Genomic DNA, 20,470 nt, shown 5'->3' with positions numbered 1-20,470 from the left:
GAAAGCAAAGATTAATCCCAGTGCTCCAGCAGGAATGGACAGTGAAGGGCTCAATTCAGGAACTAAAACCTGGATGACACCGGGTGGGAGAGAATGCAGGTGCCTGGGGAGATTAGGGAACAAACCCAAGTAAGTGACAGAAAGTGTCCAACTAAACTGAGGTCTCAACTCTGATGCCAGCAAGCATGTGCAACTTTCTACTTCAAGTGGCTCAAAGTAATTCAGAATTTCTTTACTCTCATAGTTTGAAACAAGTACACCCCAGGCCAGGGGGACAGCTCAGTGGCAGAGCCCTCAAAACATACACTAGATACTGATCCCCTTAACTGCAAACCAAATAATAAAATTAAAAATGACTCACAACACAGTTCCCAGCAATGGGATTTTGTGTGCTAAGAAGGAGTGAGCTGGTCTTCACGTGTGTCATCTCAGGGAAGTTTGTGCTGTGTGGGAACCAGCACTATTGCTGTCACCAAATATTCATACAGTGTCCTCTGGGTCACCAAGTCTCCCATTGCCCATCATCTTTGTCCATCAACCTCAGTCAGAGTAGCCAGGGCTCAAGTCTCATCTAAGGAGTTATGTCCTCCAGATCCCCATCTACCTTAATATACCCAATCTATGTAGACTGTCATAAGGAGCCTGCACTACTTTGGTTTTGGGTTAAAATGGTTTTAAAAGGTGCTTCCATTAGCGAAGGTGTAAGGCTACAGGATGCTGTAACTTATTTGAAAGATCCTAATTACTATTCCTTGGATAATATTTTGAAAGTACAATATTAAGATCCAAGGGAAATCATCCCACCATGTAACATAATAAATTAGAAATGAAAATTTCAAGGCTCAGAGATAAGACTCAGCAGTTAAGAGCACTTGTTATTCTTGCAGAGTACCAGTGATTCAGTTTCCAGCACCCAAATGGCCCCTAAACATTTTATGTAACTCCAGTATCAGAGAATCTAATGTCATCTTCTGGCCTCCATGGGCATGCACATGATGAACAGACAAAACACCCACACATAAAAAATACATGCAGACAAAACACCCATACATAAAAAATAAATAACTAATATTAAAATTTGTCCTCAGTGCAAACATACACACACACTCATACACATACACACGCTTCTTACCCCCATGATATTGCCTTACTGTTGAACAAAGACTAACTCAATTTGATGATTGTAACTCACTGTTTTCCAATCATACAGAATCTTTTCTCCCAAAAAGAATGGACATAAAAAATGTCTTTTTTATGACATAAGACCTTAAGTAAAATCCAAAGACCAGAATAAATCAAATGGTCAGAATATTTACATATACACAGGGAAAGAAGCAACATTGAAATATGAAAAGGGCAGCTCACATGAACTAAGTGTACAGCCTACAACACAGACCCTTTCAGTATTCAATAGAAACTAAATGCCTGAGAATAAAATAACAATGCACTAGGATCAGAAATGGCTACAAGTTCTGGTTGGACAGGGACAGGGATGTTGTTTCACAGTAGGGTGATTTCTCACTAATGTCTAAGGCCCAGGATCAAACACTAACACAACAAGAGAATCATCATCATCATCATGAATTAAAGTATAACTGAATAAGTTTTGGGCCAATGAGCTGGATAAACAGCATTCTTGTGTGACATTCATGTTAAAATAACAGAAAATCTTAAGTCATGGTGCGGTAGAATTGTCTGTATTCTGTCAATCATGTATTTTAATAAAACACTGACTGGCCAGGCAGGAAGTATAGGTGGGTCAATCAGACAGGAAGTAGAGACAGGGCAATGAGACTAGGATAAGGCTAGGGAGGAAGAAGCTCACTCCGCCATTCCTGCCCAGACCACCGAAGAGGCAACATGTGAGCTAACAGCTGAAAAAGGTACCAAGCCATATGGCTAACATAGATCAGAGTAATGGGTTAATATAAGCTATAAGAGTTAACAAGAAGCCTGAGCTAATGGACCAATCAGCTTTATAACTTATAGAGATCTCTGTGTGGTTGATTTTCTCTGGGACTTGCTGGCTGTGGGGTACCGGGCGGGAATAGATATCCCAACAAGCAGGTCCTGTCATGTTACATATGGTGTCCAGATGTTGATAACTGAATCCACAGAAAGCTTGAGAAAGCTTGAGAAAGAATAGAGTAAATCATGTTTTCTTGGTAGCAGCAATTTCTTGGGTATGTTCTGCTTGCTAGAGGCAAGCAAGGCTCTCATCTAAGAGAGGCTTCCTGACTCAGCTTTAGCTGCAAAACCCTGAAGCTCATTAAGAGGTCCTGCCACGAAATACTTAAATGGTGTTGATGAAAAACTGAACACATGTTTTTCGGTTTTCAGCAGTAGCAGGAAAAATGTCATGCTGTTTTAAAATGCTGGCTTTCTGGGCTGTCCTGCCAGGGCAAACTCTGACTCTTTTAGGCAGGCAGTCCGACTGAGTGTGGTCTGTGAGCAGAATGCTACAGCTTGCTTGCTGGCAGGGACCTTGTAGCATCACAGAGTTGTGGCAAGAAAAATGGCTCCAGTGGAACCTCCGTCATGAGGTTGGAGAGCTAAGGAATGGGATGGATCTAGCCGTCAAAGCCACAGCTCTCCATATTGCTTAGTAAATTAAAGGCTCATGTAGTCAGAAAAAGAGAGATACCGTAAAGAAAGATTCAAAGATGAAAAAAACCTCTAAATGGTTTACTGTGTGTTGAAAATATATGCAGGCTAAAGGTTAAAGTTCTTAGACATAAAAAGGAAAAAAAGGGACTAGTTTGGTGTGGTGGTACACACCTTTAATCCCAATGCCTGGGAGGCAGAGGCATATTGACCTCTGTGACTTCAAGGGGCAGAGGTACATTGACCTCTGTGACTTCAAGGTGTGGTAGCACAAACCTTTAATCCCAGAACTGGGGAGGCAGAGACAGACAGATCTCTGTGAATTCAAGGACAGCCTGGTCTACAGAGTTATTCCAGGACAAAGATATACAAAGAACCTGTCCTAAAAAGTAAAAATAAAAGACATAGAGGTTTTAAAAAAGCCACATAAAAATGGAAAATACACAGAGAATCTTGATACTGTATGCTATTATACTCTCTTTGAATTGTTTGAATACTGAGGAAGGAGCAACAGCTGCTAAAAGACTTTTGCTTATAAATGCTGCTGAACTAACCCAAGATAGGTATTTTAAAAATACCTTGGCTTCAAAATTGAAGTCAAAAGGTATGTTGCTTTGGAGAAGAGATTTTGCTTTTGTTTCCACAGAAAATGAGAAGCTGTGGATTCATTCTGAGTTAAGAAAAATCAGGTTTGATAAAGGAAGACCACCTGAGAAATCTCCGACAGGAACAGATGGCCCAGGTGACAGAGTTCTACATCCAGATTCAAGACTGCTGCCTGAGATGATCAAGACTCCCAGGATATTCCAGTCAGGACTTGATTATAACTCTAAATTTTCTTTAGGTCCCTATAAGATTATCAGCGTCCCCAATCAGCAGAAAGTAGCCTGAAATACTACGCCCACATTCCCAACAAATGGACTATGGGTATTTTCCTTTGTTTAAAAAAAAAAAGAGGGAAATGGTGCGAGAGAATTGTCTGTATTCTGTCAATCATGTATTTTAATAAAATGCTGATTGGCCAGGCAGGAAGTATAGGCGGGTCAACCAGAAAGGAAGTAGAGGTGGGGCAATGAGAATAGGATAAGGCTAGGGAGGAAGAAGCTCCCTCCACCATTCCTGCCCAGACCACCGAAGAGGCAACATGTGAACTGACAGCTGAAAAAGGTACCAAGCCATATGGCTAACATAGATCAGAGTAATGGGTTAATATAAGCTATAAGAGTTAACAAGAAGCCTGAGCTAATGGGCCAATCAGCTTTATAACTTATAGAGATCTCTGTGTGGTTGATTTTCTCTGGGACTTACTGGCTGTTGGGTACCAGGCGGGAACAGATACCCCAACAAGCATGCCCCGTCATGTTACAAAGTCATGATGATCTTATGATCCTTGTTACAGAGTCAGTTTAAAGAAAATTAGAACTTCACCTCCTTCTCACTCCAGTTGACTGACAGGGAAGAGCATTTTTCATCCAGTTACTATGTGTGTGTGAGCTGCACTCTTTGAGTAGCTGCTGCTTTCACACACTGGACTCCTGACGAGGGAACAGCACTCTGCAGCGGGCTCATCTCAGGCAGTCGATGCTCAGGCTCCCTCAGAGCTGTTCTGTGGCCCTGTCTCCTCACCACATGATCTCAACCACAGACCAACCATCCTTTCCCTCTCCAGTCATCTCCACCCTTCTCTACTTAAACCTTCTCCAAGTCCATTCTCTCGTCTGACAGGCTACAGTTTTATCTGTTTATCCGGTTACCATCCATCCACCCACATGGAAAGTTGCATCAAGAAAAAAACCCTTTTCCTCCTTTTCTCATTCCTGGACTTTGAACTTGCAGGATGCAATGGTGAAATAAAGTTGACATTTGTGAGGAGCTCCCAGGTGTGCTGAATTTCTTCTTTTGTTCTCTAAATTGAATTTCCTATTGGATTAGTCATTACAGTTTCTCTAAATAAAAAACAGGCACAAAAATGTTTTCTGTAAGTAAAAACTTAATCATAGTCTACTTGCTTTATTGAATATTTCTCTCTGCCTGGCAGTGTGGAGATGACAAACACATGGAAGGTTGCAGAAGATAAGTGTAACCCTGCAGTACTGACTCAGAAACAAATGGCTCCCATGCAAGTTTTTCACAATGCAAATAAAATAATTCATCAGATTACCTCGACCTTGGTGACCCGTGGAAAACCCAGGCAGTTTTTGAATGAACGACAGATGATCCACCAAAGCTGATACCAGAAAGGGGTGACCCACGTGATCTCCTCCAGGGCTGAGCTCCTCCCTGACTTCTGTTCCCCCATGAGTGAATCCAATTCAGTTCTCATTTCACTGTATAGAGGGGACTGGGCATACACAATGGCTAATTTTTCTGTGGTTTGGTGCTGTCTCTCGGAAAGGTCTGTATGTTCTTCAGCTTTGGGATAAAAATGGATATGTGTAAAAAACAATAATTAAACTGTTTTTTTCTGAGACAGTACTCATGCATAAGACATAAGTTATGTATCAGTTTTTCTTTGCGGCAGTCCCATGTACCCTAGGCTGACCTCAAAGCTGCTCTGATGTCAAAGGTGACCTTAAACGTCTCCAGGTCCTCCTGTTTCTTTCTCAAGTGCTGAGATTACAGGCATGCACCCTCACACCCAGTTATGTGCTGCTAGGAACCAAACTCACGGCTTTGTGCACGCTATGCAAGCATTCTACTAGCTAAGCTACATCTTCAGCCCACCAAACTTTGAGCATAATGAAATTACTCCTGTGTAATTCTTCTCAGATTAGAAAAGTGTCCCTAACTGACCTGACTACTGTCATTACCCCATGGACACAGCAATCTGATAGGCCTTTTCCCACATGGACCCCAATTCTTAACCAAGTCCTCCTTCTCTTATGGATCTATACTTCTCTTTTTATTTTTTTCTATATTTCTTAATACAACAGTCTGGTCCATGCTTTCTGTCACTTGTGAATGTATAAACTGCCAAATATCTTGTTTTTGAAATAAACAAAGTCAGGATGTTGACATAGCCCTGTAATATCTACACTTAGGAGGTAATGTAGAAAGTGCACGCATTTAAGGCCACTCTGAATAAATAAGCAAACCATATCTAAAACAATGAAAAGAATGGCATGGCAAACAATAGCTACATTAACTTTTAAGCAGAAATTTCCTTTGTGACAATATCATATAAATTTTCTTTTGTAAATTAAATTGAAAAAACACCCAGAACTAACAGACAGCAAAGTCTGTTAGTTAATTTTAGACACTAAATTAACATGAAAGCTATTTCTCATGAGACACTTGGTTGTGAGCCAGGGGCCATGATACCAGAGGACATGTAAGAGGAGCAGAAGGTGGTGATTGAGGTTACGGGAGTTGAACAAACCAGGAGGAAACTCCTTGATGAATAATCTCAGTCAGGCAAAGCCCCCCGTCCAGACCACAGATCCCAGGTTGTCTTTGCTTCTGCTTCCTCTTTGCCTGATTGCTTTTGCTCTGATATCTAACATGGTTGAATTGGGTGTGAGAAAATTCCCCACTGCCTGTAAGATAATGTTTATCTCTTTGAAAACATCATGTTCTTCTGGGAAATTTTACCTGTGAATTATTATGAAGATGACTTTGTCCCTAAGATGCACGTTCTAATTGATAATAATATACAGAACTTTCATGAATCGAAGTATATATAAAGTTAGTTATGCTTTTCAGTCAAGACCTTTGAGCTCCACCTGAGAAACAGCTTTAGATAACAGCTCAGCTTAATGTTTAAAGAACAATTGAAACTCTCTAGGAGCAAGGCTGGCCCTAATTCCCTTATTGTTTAACAGATAAAGACACAGGTCTTGGTGTCCATTTACCCATCCCTGTTGTCAATTCTCCTGATATAAGAAACTAGTGACAGATCTGTATACACCCTGAGGATCTAAGCACAGCTGACTGATTGTCTTTTATGTACAAAAGCTTTGGTTTGTGATTCTCTTATCATTCCATGTGACACTGAATTTATAGTCATACAGTAGAATAGGCACAGTATATGCCACGCCAGTTGGCAAGCGTGTTGTCTATGAAGAGATTATTTCTCCCTGCTTAGGCTCTGTTGATCTGCAATATGTTACTTAAGACATAAATGTATATGCGATATTGGAATGACCTTGCTTTTAATCCTATAAGAGAGATGAAAAACATGTCACCTGTCTGCTTAAGAAATTTTCAAAAGCACTTTACAGGATAGAGATTAAGATAAACAGATGTTTCTTGAAAGTACTTTAACTCTGAAGAATCCATGTGAAGGACAATGATTGTTTTACTAAGGGGGCCTTGTGGTCATCCCATGACCTTGGTCACAGGACACCTCAGGCACACCTGGGGCTCTTAAATTATTTCTGTATTGCACACAACGCTTAATGAAAGACTAGAGTCATGGAGGCATGTGATGCTCCTTTCAAAAAGACATGTAGATTAAGTTTGAAGACCTTGGATTGAAGAAATACTTTATGTAACAATTAATTAACATGCTTTTGTATGGCTCTGATGACACATCCAGATACACCCCAGTCAGTCCATCAGAAGAGGCTGATGAATAAAGAAGGATATGATCAACTGAATGTGTGAGAGTCTTCCTAATCGCTTAGATAGAAAAGGTCTTAGCTTCACCAGCCCAATGGCTTCCCTCTGAACACTGAGATGTCTAGAGGCTGATCTTTGAGGCAACAATCGTTGTGTTTTAATAAAATAAATTAGGTAAAATCTGTGACTCTAGAAGACTCACCTTCATGGCCATCTTCCTCTGTGTCTAATAGAGCAGAGAAATAATATCCATTAATGATGTCTAGGAAGAAGTCTGCAGGGTTATTGTCGGAATCATAGTTGTAACCTACAAAGAAGGTGGACCATGAAGAGAAATATGAGAACCCTCTTTCAGAGAATGGGAAAGTAGAGTAGGGGAGACAGAATCTAAGAACTTCTTCCTCTTCTTGCCACTCCTGTCCACTATCTTAACCTTTTCTATTATATATACACTCATAGTATTTCAGCAATCTCTGTTTCACAGACCATTGTATACATGTGTGTGTTTATGTTGGTGTTATACATACATATACACATACACATATATAAAACACAGACACAGACAGATTAGACATAGCCTAGACATAGACAAAGACTACAAGACATTCACATAGACTAGACATGGAAATAGACTAGACATAGATCTGGTCATAGAGGCAGACTGGACATGGGTATAGAATAGACGTAGACTAGACATAGATATATGAACACTTTCTGTGAAAGAATCACTTGAATTTGGCCTAAATTTTTATTGAACTCCATAGACTCACAAATGCTCACACATTTTTAAATGATAGCAAATATTTAAACCTATATTTGCACTCAAAGTAAATCATTCATAAATATACCCATATTTCTCTAAGATGAAATTGATGACATGACCCATTAAAATATGTCATCATCCAATCTGACTGAAAAAAAACAGGCAAACAAAAACATGAGTCCACAGAAGCCAGACTTGAGCCACTGCAACCTTCAGTCATTGCCTAAACCTAAAACAGAAAGTTACTGCTAAGTCACGTAACCTCTCCACAGCTCCTCTGAGTCAGGTCACACTAGGGAAAACTGAAAATCACCGTCTTCTGCTTGAGCAAGAACACAATGATGCTGGGCCTTTCCAAAGTTGTTCAAGTGTTGGGTAACTGGATAATTAAGAAGGTCACAATGAATTGGAAGCAGAATAAGAAGCTCAGTAAATATGCTGAAACACAGGCATGATACAGGACAGGAGATAGAAAGGAGACCTGCACAGCAAGCCTGTGCTGCACAACTAACAGAATTCGGTCACCAAATCAACCAAAGGTATTTAAAATGGAGAAACCCACACAGTAAGTCTGTCCAAGGGCCAAACAGCATTCCTGAAAACCCCTGTTCTTTCCCCAGATCCCATGAATGAAGGAGCTCTCACAGCAAAAACCAGGCATACCTGCAGATTTGAAGTATTTCAAAGCCTCCTGCGCAGGCCCGTGAAACATGACTTTTCCTGAGGCCACTAAGGTGAGGCTGTCAAACAGTCTGAAGATGGAGTACGGGGGCCGATCAATGGAGAAGATGATTGTCCGTCCCCTCATAGGCATCCTAAGTTTAAACAGAAGAAAAGTCATAAGTCACTAAACAGAGGAAACTTGAGATTCTTGGCAAAATATTTGTACTCTCTGTTCCCATTTCAGCTTGAATTCTCTTTAAAGACACCTCATCTCGCTTGTATTATGCACCTGATAGAGAAATGAAGATCCAAAAGATCCAAGCTTTTTTTTTTTTTTTTCAGAATTAGGACTTCTTGAAGTGTGGAACATCAGGAGTTCGAGGTATAAATCTTGATTTATGGATACAAATGTAAGGTCAATTTTGTTATATGTATATGTATTTTTTGATCTTGATTAAGGTATTCTAATTGTTATTGTTTAACTCATTTAAAATGTAATGTATAATTAAGAAATATAGGTTAATAGATAATCATCTATAATAGTCAAGTCTGTAGTCATGTTAGTTAGATTTTCTAGATGTGCATAGATATATTTCAGATAGGCATTCTTTATATCTTTCAAGGACTACAGAATATGGCATTTAAAATGTTTTAATAACTTAGGGCTTTTCATGACAATGAGACACAAATGCTTGTGGCAGCATGAAGCTACTCCCTGTGAAAGATGGGTATCAAAAAGGCTCCTTATGGAGTTAGTTAGCCATTTGGTCAAGAAAATGATCTTGATTGGACTGTTGCATAATCTGGATATGAAGAACCCACAGAGAGATGACTGCTAAACTTGCCTAAAGGTGAGAGGGTCCTTCGATGTTCCTGCTTTATGAAAGAGTCTACAAGAAATTCAACAGGACACAAAAGAAAGTAACTGAAAACTGCTAATATTGGCAGAACTATCTATGAAATTTCCTGTTTCATGGAAAAGTTTGCTGGACACTATGGGCCTGTAGGCTGAAGATAGATGCCCCAAAGGTTCAGAAGAACTTTGGGTAAATGTCTAGGCAGCGAGATGTCTCTGTCAATTCTAGAGTTTGGTAGTTGTTTATAATCTGCTTCCTGTTTGATGGGGAACTTCAGCCAATCACATTCTGCTTAGGGTGTGTCCCCCTGGGGCCAAACAAAACAAATAAAAGTCCAGGTGTGTTTGGCCCTGGCCTTTTTGTTCCCTGCGCTTCTGGATCACTGGAACCCAGGTTTTGTAAGTTCCCTTTCTTCTGTTTATTAAAGCTAAATCTTTTATATTAATCTGGTCTGGTTAATTTTTAACTATCGATCGACCACACCCATCACCTGTTTACTTAGGTAATATTATATCCTTCTGGAGTCTTTGATGGAGTTGAAGAATAGATAGATAGTTAGAATTATAGTTTTTCTAAGTTATGATAAAAGATAAAGTAGATATAAATATTGTAACTGTAATTTTTATTTGATACCTGTTTTGTTATATGTAATTTTACTCTGTTAAATTTAAAGCCTTCCTTTCCTCTTTAAACAGAAAAGGGGAAAGGGTGTAGGAGGTCTTTCTGTTTATGTGTTGCTTTTTCTGGTTAATCAATAAAGAAACTGCTTGGCCTGATAGGACAGAACTTAGGTAGGCAGAGAAGACAAAACTGAATGCTGGGAAGAAGGGCAGAGTGAGAGATGCCATGGAACTCCTGCCTGAGACAGACGCTGGTTAGAATCTTGCCAGTAAGCCACAGTCTTGTAGCGATATACAAATTAATAAAAATGGGTTAAATTAAGATGTAAGAGTTAACCAATAAGAAGTTAGAGCTAACGGCCAAGAAGTGTTTTAATGAATACAGTTTCTGTGTGATTTATTTATTTATTTTAGGTATAAGCTAGCTGGGCTGCAGGGACAAACAAAAGGCCCCCTCTCGCCATCAACACATTAGCTCAGGCTTCTTTTTAACTCTTCTAACTTATATTAGCCCATTATTCTTATCTGTACTAGCCACATGGCTCAGTACCTTTTTCAGTGGCATAGTCACATTTGCTTCTTCTGTGTCAGGCTTGCAACTGCAGAGGAAAGGACTTTCCTCTTCCCAGAATTCTCCTGTTCTCATTGACCTGCCTCTACTTCCTGTCTAGTTCTCCTGTCTATATTTCCTGCGTGGCTGCTGGCCAATCAGCATTTATTTAAAACATAATGGACAGAATACAGACCATTCTCCCATACCACTTTCCCCCCCCTCTTTAAAACAAAACAAAACAAAACAAAATATTCATAGTCCATTTTTGGGGAATATGGGCGTAGTTTTCCAGGCTACTTCCTGCTGGTTGGATGTGCTGATAATATAATGGGGATGTAAAGAAAGTTTAGAAATATGATCATGTCATGACTGGAGTTTCCTGAAAGTCTTGATCATCTCAGACAACATCTTGAATCTGTTCTGTATGTATAACTCTGACATCTGAGCCATCTGTTCCTACTGAAGATTTCTAAGGTGATCTTCCTTGATCAAACCTGATTTTTCTTAACTCAGAATGAATCCACAGCCTCTCATTTCCCGTGGCAACAAAAACAAAATTTTTTCTCCAAAGTAACATACCTTTTGACTTCAATTTTGAAGTCAAGGTATTTTCAAAATACCTATCTTAGAACAATGCAGCAGCATTTATAAGCAAATATCTTTTAGCAGCTGTTGGTCCTTCCTCAGCATTCAAACAATTCAAAGAGAGCATAATAACATACAGTTCAAGTTTCTCTGTGTATTTTTCATCTTTATGTGGCTTTATTTTAAACTCTATTTCTTTTATTTTTTACTTTTACTTTTGGAGACAGATTCTCTGTATATCTTTGGCTGTCCTGGAACTCCCTCTGTAGACCAGGCTGTCTTTGAACTCACAGAGATCCACCTGCCTCTGCCTCCCAAGTGCTGAGATTAAAGGTGTGTGCTACCACATCTTTAACTCAGAGATCTGTCTGCCTCTGCCTCCCAAGCATTGGGATTAAAGGCATGTGTCACCATGCCTTGAACTCACAGAGGTCTGCCTTCCAAGTGTTGGGATTCCAAGTGTGGGATAGTCACCAAACACAACTACTCTCTTTCTTTTCTTATTTTAAGGATTTTAACCTTTTTCTTTCCTCTCCCAAGCCTGCATATGTTTTTAACACACCATTAAACATTTAGAGGTTTTCTTCATATTTGAATCTCTCCTTACTGTTTATCTCTCTTTTTCTGATCATGTGAGTCTTTAATTTGCTAAGCAATATGGAGAGGATTAGAGCCATGGCTTTGATGACTAGATCTAGACATTTCTTAGCTTTCTGAGATTCCAGCCTCATGGTGGAGGTACTGGCTATAGCTATGTTTATTGCCACAACTCTATGGAGTTTCAAGGTCCCTGCCAGCAAGCAAGCTGTAGAAGTTTGCTATCAAACCACAATAGTTGGACTGCCTACCTGAAATGGTCAGAGCTTGCCCTGGCAGTATGGCCCAGAAAGCTGTTATTTTTAAATGACATGGCTTTTTTCCTCCTACAGCTGAAACCAAAAAGTTTGCAGTCAGCTTTTAATCAAAACCATTTAAGTGTTTTGTGGCAAGACATTGTAAAATCTGCAAGGCTTTACTACTAGCTGAATCAGGAAGCCTCTCTTAAATGAGAGTGCTTGCTTGCCTCTAGCAAGCAGAGCAGACCTGAGAATTTGCTGCTACCAAGAAACCATGCTTTAGTCTATTGTTTTCTGTCTAGAATTACTTCTTGAGCTCTTTCAGGCTTTATGGGCATGCAGTTGTCCATGTGGGCACCATTTGTTGTCTGCATTTCTGTCTTGCCTGGTTCCCAAAGTAGTTAAGTCCCAAAGAAATCACACAGAGGTCTACATTAATCAAAAACTGATTGACCCATTAGCTCAGGATTCTTTTTAACTCTTATAATTTATATTAGCCCGTTACTCTTATCTGTGTTAGTCACATGGCTCAGTACCTTCTACAGTGGCATAGTCATATCTTGCTTCTTCTCTGTTGGCCTCACAACTGTAGAGGAATGGGCTTTCCTCTTCCCAGAATTTTCCTGTTCTCATTGACCCACCTCTACTTTCTGTCTGGTTGTCCTGCCAATACTTCCTTCCTGGGTGCTGGCCAATCACCATTTATTTGAAATATAATCAACAGAATACAGACCATTCTCCCATACCACTGCTGTAAGGCATGTAGGGGGTGTGCTGAGGGTGAAGTGTGGATATGCGGGGACTGATTGGGAGTTGCTTGGTATTGGGGTGCAAGATGTGAAATTCCCAAAGAATCAATAAAGAATTATGTTTTGTTTTTAAGCTGGGTATGGTTTCATATCTGTAATATCCCAGAACTTGGGAGGACCAGGAGTTCAAGGCCTACTGAGGTTACTTAAGACTCTGTTTCATTAACACACACAGAAAGAACAAAAAAAATGAGAGTGAGGGAGGGAAGGAGGGAAGAACAGATTAAGGAATAAAGGGAGGGGGATAGGAAGAGAAAAAGGGAAGGAAAGAAAGAGAGTGAGTAATAAAGGCATGATAGTGCACACCTTGAATTCCAGCAGAACAACCTTGGTAGACAGGAGATAAGGCCACAATAATGGCCGAAAAGCCAATTGTTTTTCATGACCAATTATTCATAAATCACAAAAGAAAAAGTTGAAATTTCATATATGTGTAACCATTAACCACAAGCATGTTTAAATGATCAAGATTCAAGCTAGGCAAGCAATATGGCTCAATGGGTAAAGGTATTTGATGCCAAGTCTAAAGACTTGATTTCCATCCCCAGAACCCACTGTGTGAAAGAAGAAAAGCAATCCCCTTGAGGTTTCCTATGACCTCTAAAAACATGCTACACACACACACAAACACAGACACACCCTCTTGCACACACACAAACACACACACACGCACACACACACTACGTAAATAGATGATTGATAGATAGATAGATAGATACATAGATAAATAGATAGATACATAGATAAATAGATAGATACATAGATACATAGATAAAATGAAAAAAAAATAAGATGATTCTACCACAAGGTACTCTTCATAGGATGTTGAGACCAAGGAGAGCACAACATATCTTGGCCTGCGTGGGCTCCCAGAACTCTAGGATAAACCACAATTAGGATGACCCCATAAAATGCACTAATACGAGCAATGGCATAAGACACAGGGACAGAGAGAAGCATTCCACATGGGTATCTGAGCAACAAGCTGATCTTAGAGAGTATCCTGAAGCAGACAGAAAAGGGACAGACAGGGAAGGGGGTGACACCCAAGGTGTCTGCAGACTAGTCGGTAGCAAGGAACCAGTTGTTAACTTCATCACTGGGAAGGTACAACAGTGAACTGATCTTGGATCTTAGAGGTATAGGACGGGGTATGTAAGGACCATTGTGACAGAACAAAGCAAAGAACAAGGGGAGGAAAGGAAAAACAGAGAGCACGGTAAAGTTCAATGGCCTGGAGCCTAGGTCATGGGAATGTGATAGTCCTTAAATGGTTCTTGGGGTTATTCAGTCAGTTTGAAATTCTATTAATTTCTAAGATGTACAAAACTCAACATTTACAAATTTTCTTTAAATATTTCAACTACAGACTTATTCCATGAGAGAAGAAAATGCCATTTGTTTTACTCATACTTCCCCAGGTTTAGGACCAAGACCTTAACAATCATTTCTCACATCACATCCAAGGCTAGAGCCAGAGACAATGCTGTTTATCTATATTCGAAGCTACCTGGAGTTTACCATTTCCTAGTAAAGGAACCTCTACATCTCAGTCTCCTGCTGAAATCTTACACCCTCATAGTGCAGCTGCAGAACCTTCTCCATGATGCATTGCTCTGCTCTAAACTCAGAAGCTTTCCCACATTCCCTGCCATGGAAAATCGTAGACCCTACAGTGGACCAGGGTATCTAGGCAATCTACATCCAACCCGATCAACCCCCTCCATTCAGTGTGAAGATGGAGAGCTAAATTGTGTCCTTCCAAGGACTCATTTGTGGAATACTTAGCATCTAAGAACTTACAATGTGAATATAATTGGAGATAAAGACTTTAAAAAGTTAATTAAATTTAAATTAGAATACCAGTGTCCCCTAGTGTAATGGTGTCCCTTTAAGATCAGGGCATAGACACATAGAAAAGAGACATCAAACACAACTCAGTTAGCCAGGTCTCACAGACTGTAGACACATTAATATCTGGAATCTGGGATCCAGACTGTAAGAACCTGATTCTGGTTCATCTTGTCTCTCTAATGTTCCAGACACAGCAAACATACTTTGCCTCAGAATAAATGTTTTCCATCCAATCTGCATTCTGTTCGGATCTCACACACTCATCGCCAGCTCTCTTGACACTGACTTGTGCGCTATGGGGACAGGCTATTTAAAGCAGTTTCCACCTTCATCACAGCTGTCTTTCCCTATACTCTTGTCTCATTTTCTGATGTTTACTTCTTGTTAATTCAAATTTCCCTCTAATAAACAAGGAAGAAATTTTGTAGCTTACCTCTGAATCTCCTGCACCAAAAATACACACATGTGATCAGCTATTAAGAGAATTATACTTAATGTTCCTTCAGCACTTACCTTCTCAGGACTGAGATGACATCAATAGTAGTGCTCCAGTCTAAGTCAGTGGTGGGGTCATCCAAGAACAAAATGGGATGCTCGGTGACCAGTTCCATAGCTATACCGGTCCTTTTCTCAAGCTCTATAGATCTGGGCTAAAGCAACAATGACCATCATAATCAACAAGAACACCCACAGCCATTGTCAATTGGTGAACTAGCCTATTCTAGCAATAAAAGATTTTGTTATATTGCTATCATGAGGAACAAAAATATGTACACCTGGGAAAAGAAAGAAGTTTTCCAAGTGAGTAGAAAGAGGCTCAGGACAGACTTGACATGAAGCCTGTGTTAATGACAGTTACTGTTTGTTTCTTATGTCACATGTTCTAGGTAATGAGTTATCACTCTCAAAAGCTGGCAGAGTGAATTCCCTGTCTGAGCAATGAGAAAGATGGGACAGGAGAAGATGAAGTATCTCTAGAAATTTAGTATTCATTTAGCAACCTTCTAACACACACACACATACACATACACACACACAAATACACATGATAGACACACACAGATAGATACACACACATTTATAGACAGACACACCGAGATACAGATACACTCACTGTTTTTTTTTTTCAAAACTTTCACATTTCTGTATTAGGGTCTTTTCAACTCTCTTAAGACTTCATGAATTGACATTATTCAATTGTACACATCACGGAACTAAGGACTCATCCTTCTAGACAAATTCAAGAGGTTGTATGGTCTACAGGTCAAACTGGCAGAGTCTTTGTACCAGCCACTGTCATGTGTAAAGTGAGAGGGAATATCAAGGATTATGGGGACACTTAACTAGGGAACAATTCTTTCCAAACATGATAGCCAAAACCATGGTCAATACCTATTGACAACATACAACAAAGGATGTTTGAGGAATATGGATAAATGTGGTCACACAAGAATAAGGATATAAAGAAATCATTAATTTTCAAAGTTAAGAATATAGTTTATAGGTTAGTGTAATGTTTCATTTTTATTTTAATAAATAAAGCTTTCCTGAAGATCAGAGAGTAAATAAGTCACACTTTTTTGCCACAAAAACTGGGCAGTAGTAGTGCACAACTTTAATCCCAGCCCTAGAGTGGGCTATAAGACGGGAGGAGACAGCTCTCAGTCACAGTCTCATCTGAGATTCCTGGAGGCAGGATCACCATTTTGAAGTGAGGTAGAGGTAAGAGCCAATGGCTAGCTGTTTTGCTTTTCTGACCTTCAAGTTGAACCCTCTGTGTTTTTATCAATTGTGCCACAATATGGAAGTAAATGTCCTTATATTTATGGATGAAAAGTAAGTACTCAGGAGTAAGAAACTATCTAATGTTCTATTAAAATGCTGCAGTGAGAAATAGCTTTAGTGAGTACACTGTGGTGATCCCACAAGTATTATACAGTACAGGTACAGCTGAAAGACTACTAGACACATTCTCAAAAATATAACATTGTATAGAACCCATTTGCAGAGCTGCGGGAACACCTGTCTTTTTGATAAGTCACTTTTATTCTTTAGAAACCTCGTGTGATCATAACAATTATCTCAGCAGTGTAAACCTGACACCTCCTGTAGGAAAAAAAGATACATCCCCCCACACCATGAAACCTGGTATGAAAGCATTCTCTCAGTCAAACCTTCATTCTCCTAGCCAAAATCTACATAAAACTAATAACCCACAAGTATCCCTATTGACAGCACTCACTGATAAGACAGAAGCCCCAAACAGGAGGCAGTATGTCTGCTCTAACAGCAGACTCCGGAAGTTGTAAACTACTGGCCCTTTCCTCTAACCAAACAAGATATTAATATTCTGTTAACAGAAGATCATAACCCAGTAAACTAACTGTTTTAACGTTCACCCCTAGAGACACAGGACAAAGTCTTGAGTCCATAAATCAATCTCAGAAATCAGTCCTCACTTGGATATTGTCAGGTACCCTGCTGGAATCAAAAGCTTTCAAAACCTCCAAAAAAAAAACTCCTTTTTAGCTCAGCAAGCTGGACACTAATGCCAATCAAGTCATAGCTACCAACAGTGTGATCGCAGCCACCAGGGAAGAAAGCAGAAATACCAGAGAATACAACCACTGTTGTGTTTTTTGGCAATTAATCATTAACTTCTAGTTATAATTAAGAAATGTAGTGGGTTGGAGAGATGGCTCAGAGGTTAAGAGCTCTGGCTGTACTTCCAGAAGCCCTGAGTTCAATTCCCACAACCACATGGTGGCTCACAACGATCTACAATGAGATCTGGTGCCCTCTTCTGGCATGCAGGCAGAACACTGCATTCATGATAAATAAATAAATGTTTAAGAAAAATGTAGTTAGTGCACAAAAACTTCTTAGAATTCTGTAGTGATTAAAAAGTCCCATTCTTAATTGATATCCTCCTGATATCGGCTGGAGAGCTTCACAGTCATTACCCTTATCCTCACTAAGACATAAGGTGCCTCTTTGTCAGATTCTCCAGTTTTTGTGAGTCTGTGAAAATGCATGCTCAATACTTCGTTACCAACTATGAAACTGCTAACTTGTCTGTATGCTTATAAAAACTGAAAGCTCTGTAAAGAACAGCCCTTCCTCCTCCTCCTCCTCCTCCTCCTCCTCCTCCTCCTCCTCTTCTTCTTCGTCCTCTTCCTCTTCCTCCCTTTCTTCCCATCAGTTTGTATACTACCCATCAGATCTTTTCCCCAGTCAGTTTTCACCTGCCATAGGGAATCTTTCCTGGACCCTGTGGGGTTGTGGAGGATGGTACCTAAGGCTCCCTGACAGTGTGCTGTTCTAAACACTGGGATCCCAGGAGGCTGGCATTAGCAAGTGTACTATTGTGCTGCCCATACAACAGTCAGTCTTTTACAGTAGCCACATATTGCCTCTACATTTCTTAGAACAAAATCTTATAAAAGACTGAAGAGAAGTCTTGGCATGGAAATGCACTTGCCACACACCTGAAGCCTGGATTCAATCCCTGAAACTCACATATAAAGCTACATGCAGTGGCAGGCATCTGTGGCAGGAGATGCACCAGGAGCATCAGAAATGCCTGTAGGGCATCAGCTGAATAAGCCAGATGCTGACTCACAAACAAGGTGGGAGGAGAGAATGGACCTATGACAAAGGTGTTCAATGACTTCCCTGTGTGTGCTATGGGCATTCAGGAGCACACAGACAAAGACAGACAGACAGACAGACAGACAGACGGACAGACACACACACATGCACATGCATGCATGCACACACACACACATGTTCACACACACACCTTATTTGAAAGCTATCATTAAGAAATTACATTAAAATTCTTGCTATCTATTACATTGCATGACTTTTGAGAAGTTAATAATGATCTTCTTATGTAATCTTTTATAAAACAAGTAAGCAACTGAGAGCAATGACTAATTCTTGGTAAAAATTAAGCAAAAAATAACCTTATTGTGAACACAAAACCATGTAAATAAACAGAGCAAAGCACAGAAAACTCCATCACTCAGAAAAAAAGAAAGCGTGGTAAACATCAGCTTTTATGTTATTCTCGTCAACAAGACAATCATCTCATAAATGTCTGTGTTGAAGGATTGTGGGAATCAGCAGCTGGTACCTTCCTATTACGAACTGCCTCTAAGGAGAAGACACCACAGGAGTTAATCCATAAGAATCCTATTCTGTGGAGTTCATTTTCATCCATATATACAAATATCTATATTTGTATATAGCAAACGTCTCTATGCAATTTCTCAATAAATTGATATTATTGTGAGAGGCAAGATTACTTGGAGGAGATAAGAAGAGGGAAAGAACCATGATATTATAATCTCTAAGCATATAATAAATACAGTACCTAATCAGGTTCTATAAATAATGTAATAATAAAGAACACTTGGGAAATGTGAATGGTTATAACCTGACAGGGCTTAGGATATCAGGATTTATTGTATTTTGATAGTTAAGAATGAAATTATTAAGATAAGCAAATGTCCTTATCTATCATGGATAAAAAATTAAGTATTCAGGGATGAAATACCATAAAATATTCTTTTAAATATGTCAGTAGGAAACTAGTTAGCTATTACAATCTTTGGTTGTGAAGCTCACCGCTTGTCTATTACCTTCCCTGATCCTGGACAAATCTCAGCAGGAAGTGTCACTTTGTCCCTTCATTGTTACACTTGCCCAAGGTTGTATCTATAAAACCTTACACAGGGTCATGGAATAAATATTGACAAGAGATAAAGGAGCAGGGAATGAGGGCAGAAGTACATCCTAGTTGTCTGGGCAGTTGCTCAGATTAAAGGTAAAAAGGGAGCAAAGGATTTTATTTCAGTACAAAATTGAAAAGTACAGTTGACCATTGTAGGGAAGGCAAGACATGAAGCTGCTGCAGCTGGTTACACCCAGTCAAGAACACAGAGAAGATGGATGCACAGATGCCTGTCAGTGCTCAACTCACATTTTCTATTCTCACAACACCTAGGACCCAAATCCCAAAAATAGAGCTGGCTAAGTGAACTGGGTCTTTCTACATCGCTTAACTTAATCAGGACAATTACCCACAGAAATGCACACACATGAGCCTGACTATTCCTCATTGAGATTCTCTGTTAGATGATTCCATGTGATACTAAACGGTGTCAAGCTGACAGTTAAAACTATCAATCACAAGTAAGGATAAGATAAAAATACAAGAAAAAAGGCTATAGAAAATAACATGTGCTACACAAGTAAGAAGTAAGTGCTAAAGAGACCAAGGACAACCATGGAGGAAAATAAATGTACAGTGAACACAGAGCCAGAGTTCTCCATTTCGTGTCCTCTGTCAGTGCAGAAGCACATTCTGAAACAACAAAGGAAAAGTCCTCTAGGGGCTGAGACAATAAACAGAAGAAAGCACTTGTCCAGTTCTTTAAAGTCAAGAGTTTAAGACTTAGGGAAGAGGAGGGTCCTGTGAGGAGAACTTTGAAATGTCCATGTGAGGAACACTCTTTTCTGCTAGATCACACTCTATTACCATATTTAACCATTGCTAAGAAGGCTTCCCAGCTTAGTTTTCTTTTACATCTTGTAACCAGTCACCTCATTAACACAGAGAGCAGCCACTGTGACTACATACATTATATGGAACTGCTGACACAGAGTCATATAATCCACTCATGTATCTATCCCTCTCCTTCTTTCCCTCCCTCCCTTCATCCCTCCCCCCTCTATCTCTCTCTTCTCCCCTCAGTTCTC

General features: G+C 39.7%; 1 protein-coding gene across 2 annotated transcripts in view; it reads right to left on the bottom strand.

Moving 5' to 3' along the window:
- The window catches only part of LOC148121080 (ATP-binding cassette sub-family G member 3-like), a 50,440-nt gene that overhangs the window by 18,441 nt on the left and 11,529 nt on the right, over nucleotides 1–20,470 (bottom strand). For both annotated transcript variants that reach the window (XM_087908800.1, XM_087908801.1), the window contains exons 6-9: nucleotides 15,218–15,354; nucleotides 8,591–8,742; nucleotides 7,367–7,471; nucleotides 4,766–5,016 (exon numbers count right to left, since the gene is read on the bottom strand). In XM_087908800.1, coding sequence (XP_087764926.1) covers nucleotides 4,766–5,016; nucleotides 7,367–7,471; nucleotides 8,591–8,742; nucleotides 15,218–15,354 — 645 coding nt within the window. The remainder of the gene's footprint in view (nucleotides 1–4,765; nucleotides 5,017–7,366; nucleotides 7,472–8,590; nucleotides 8,743–15,217; nucleotides 15,355–20,470) is intronic.

Source organism: Myodes glareolus, chromosome 8 (assembly GCF_982192425.1).
Source record: "Myodes glareolus chromosome 8, mMyoGla1.1, whole genome shotgun sequence".
Taxonomy (NCBI): Eukaryota; Metazoa; Chordata; class Mammalia; order Rodentia; family Cricetidae; genus Myodes; species Myodes glareolus.
Note: the sequence above shows the minus strand (reverse complement) of the source record. Positions and strands in the feature narration are given on the sequence as shown.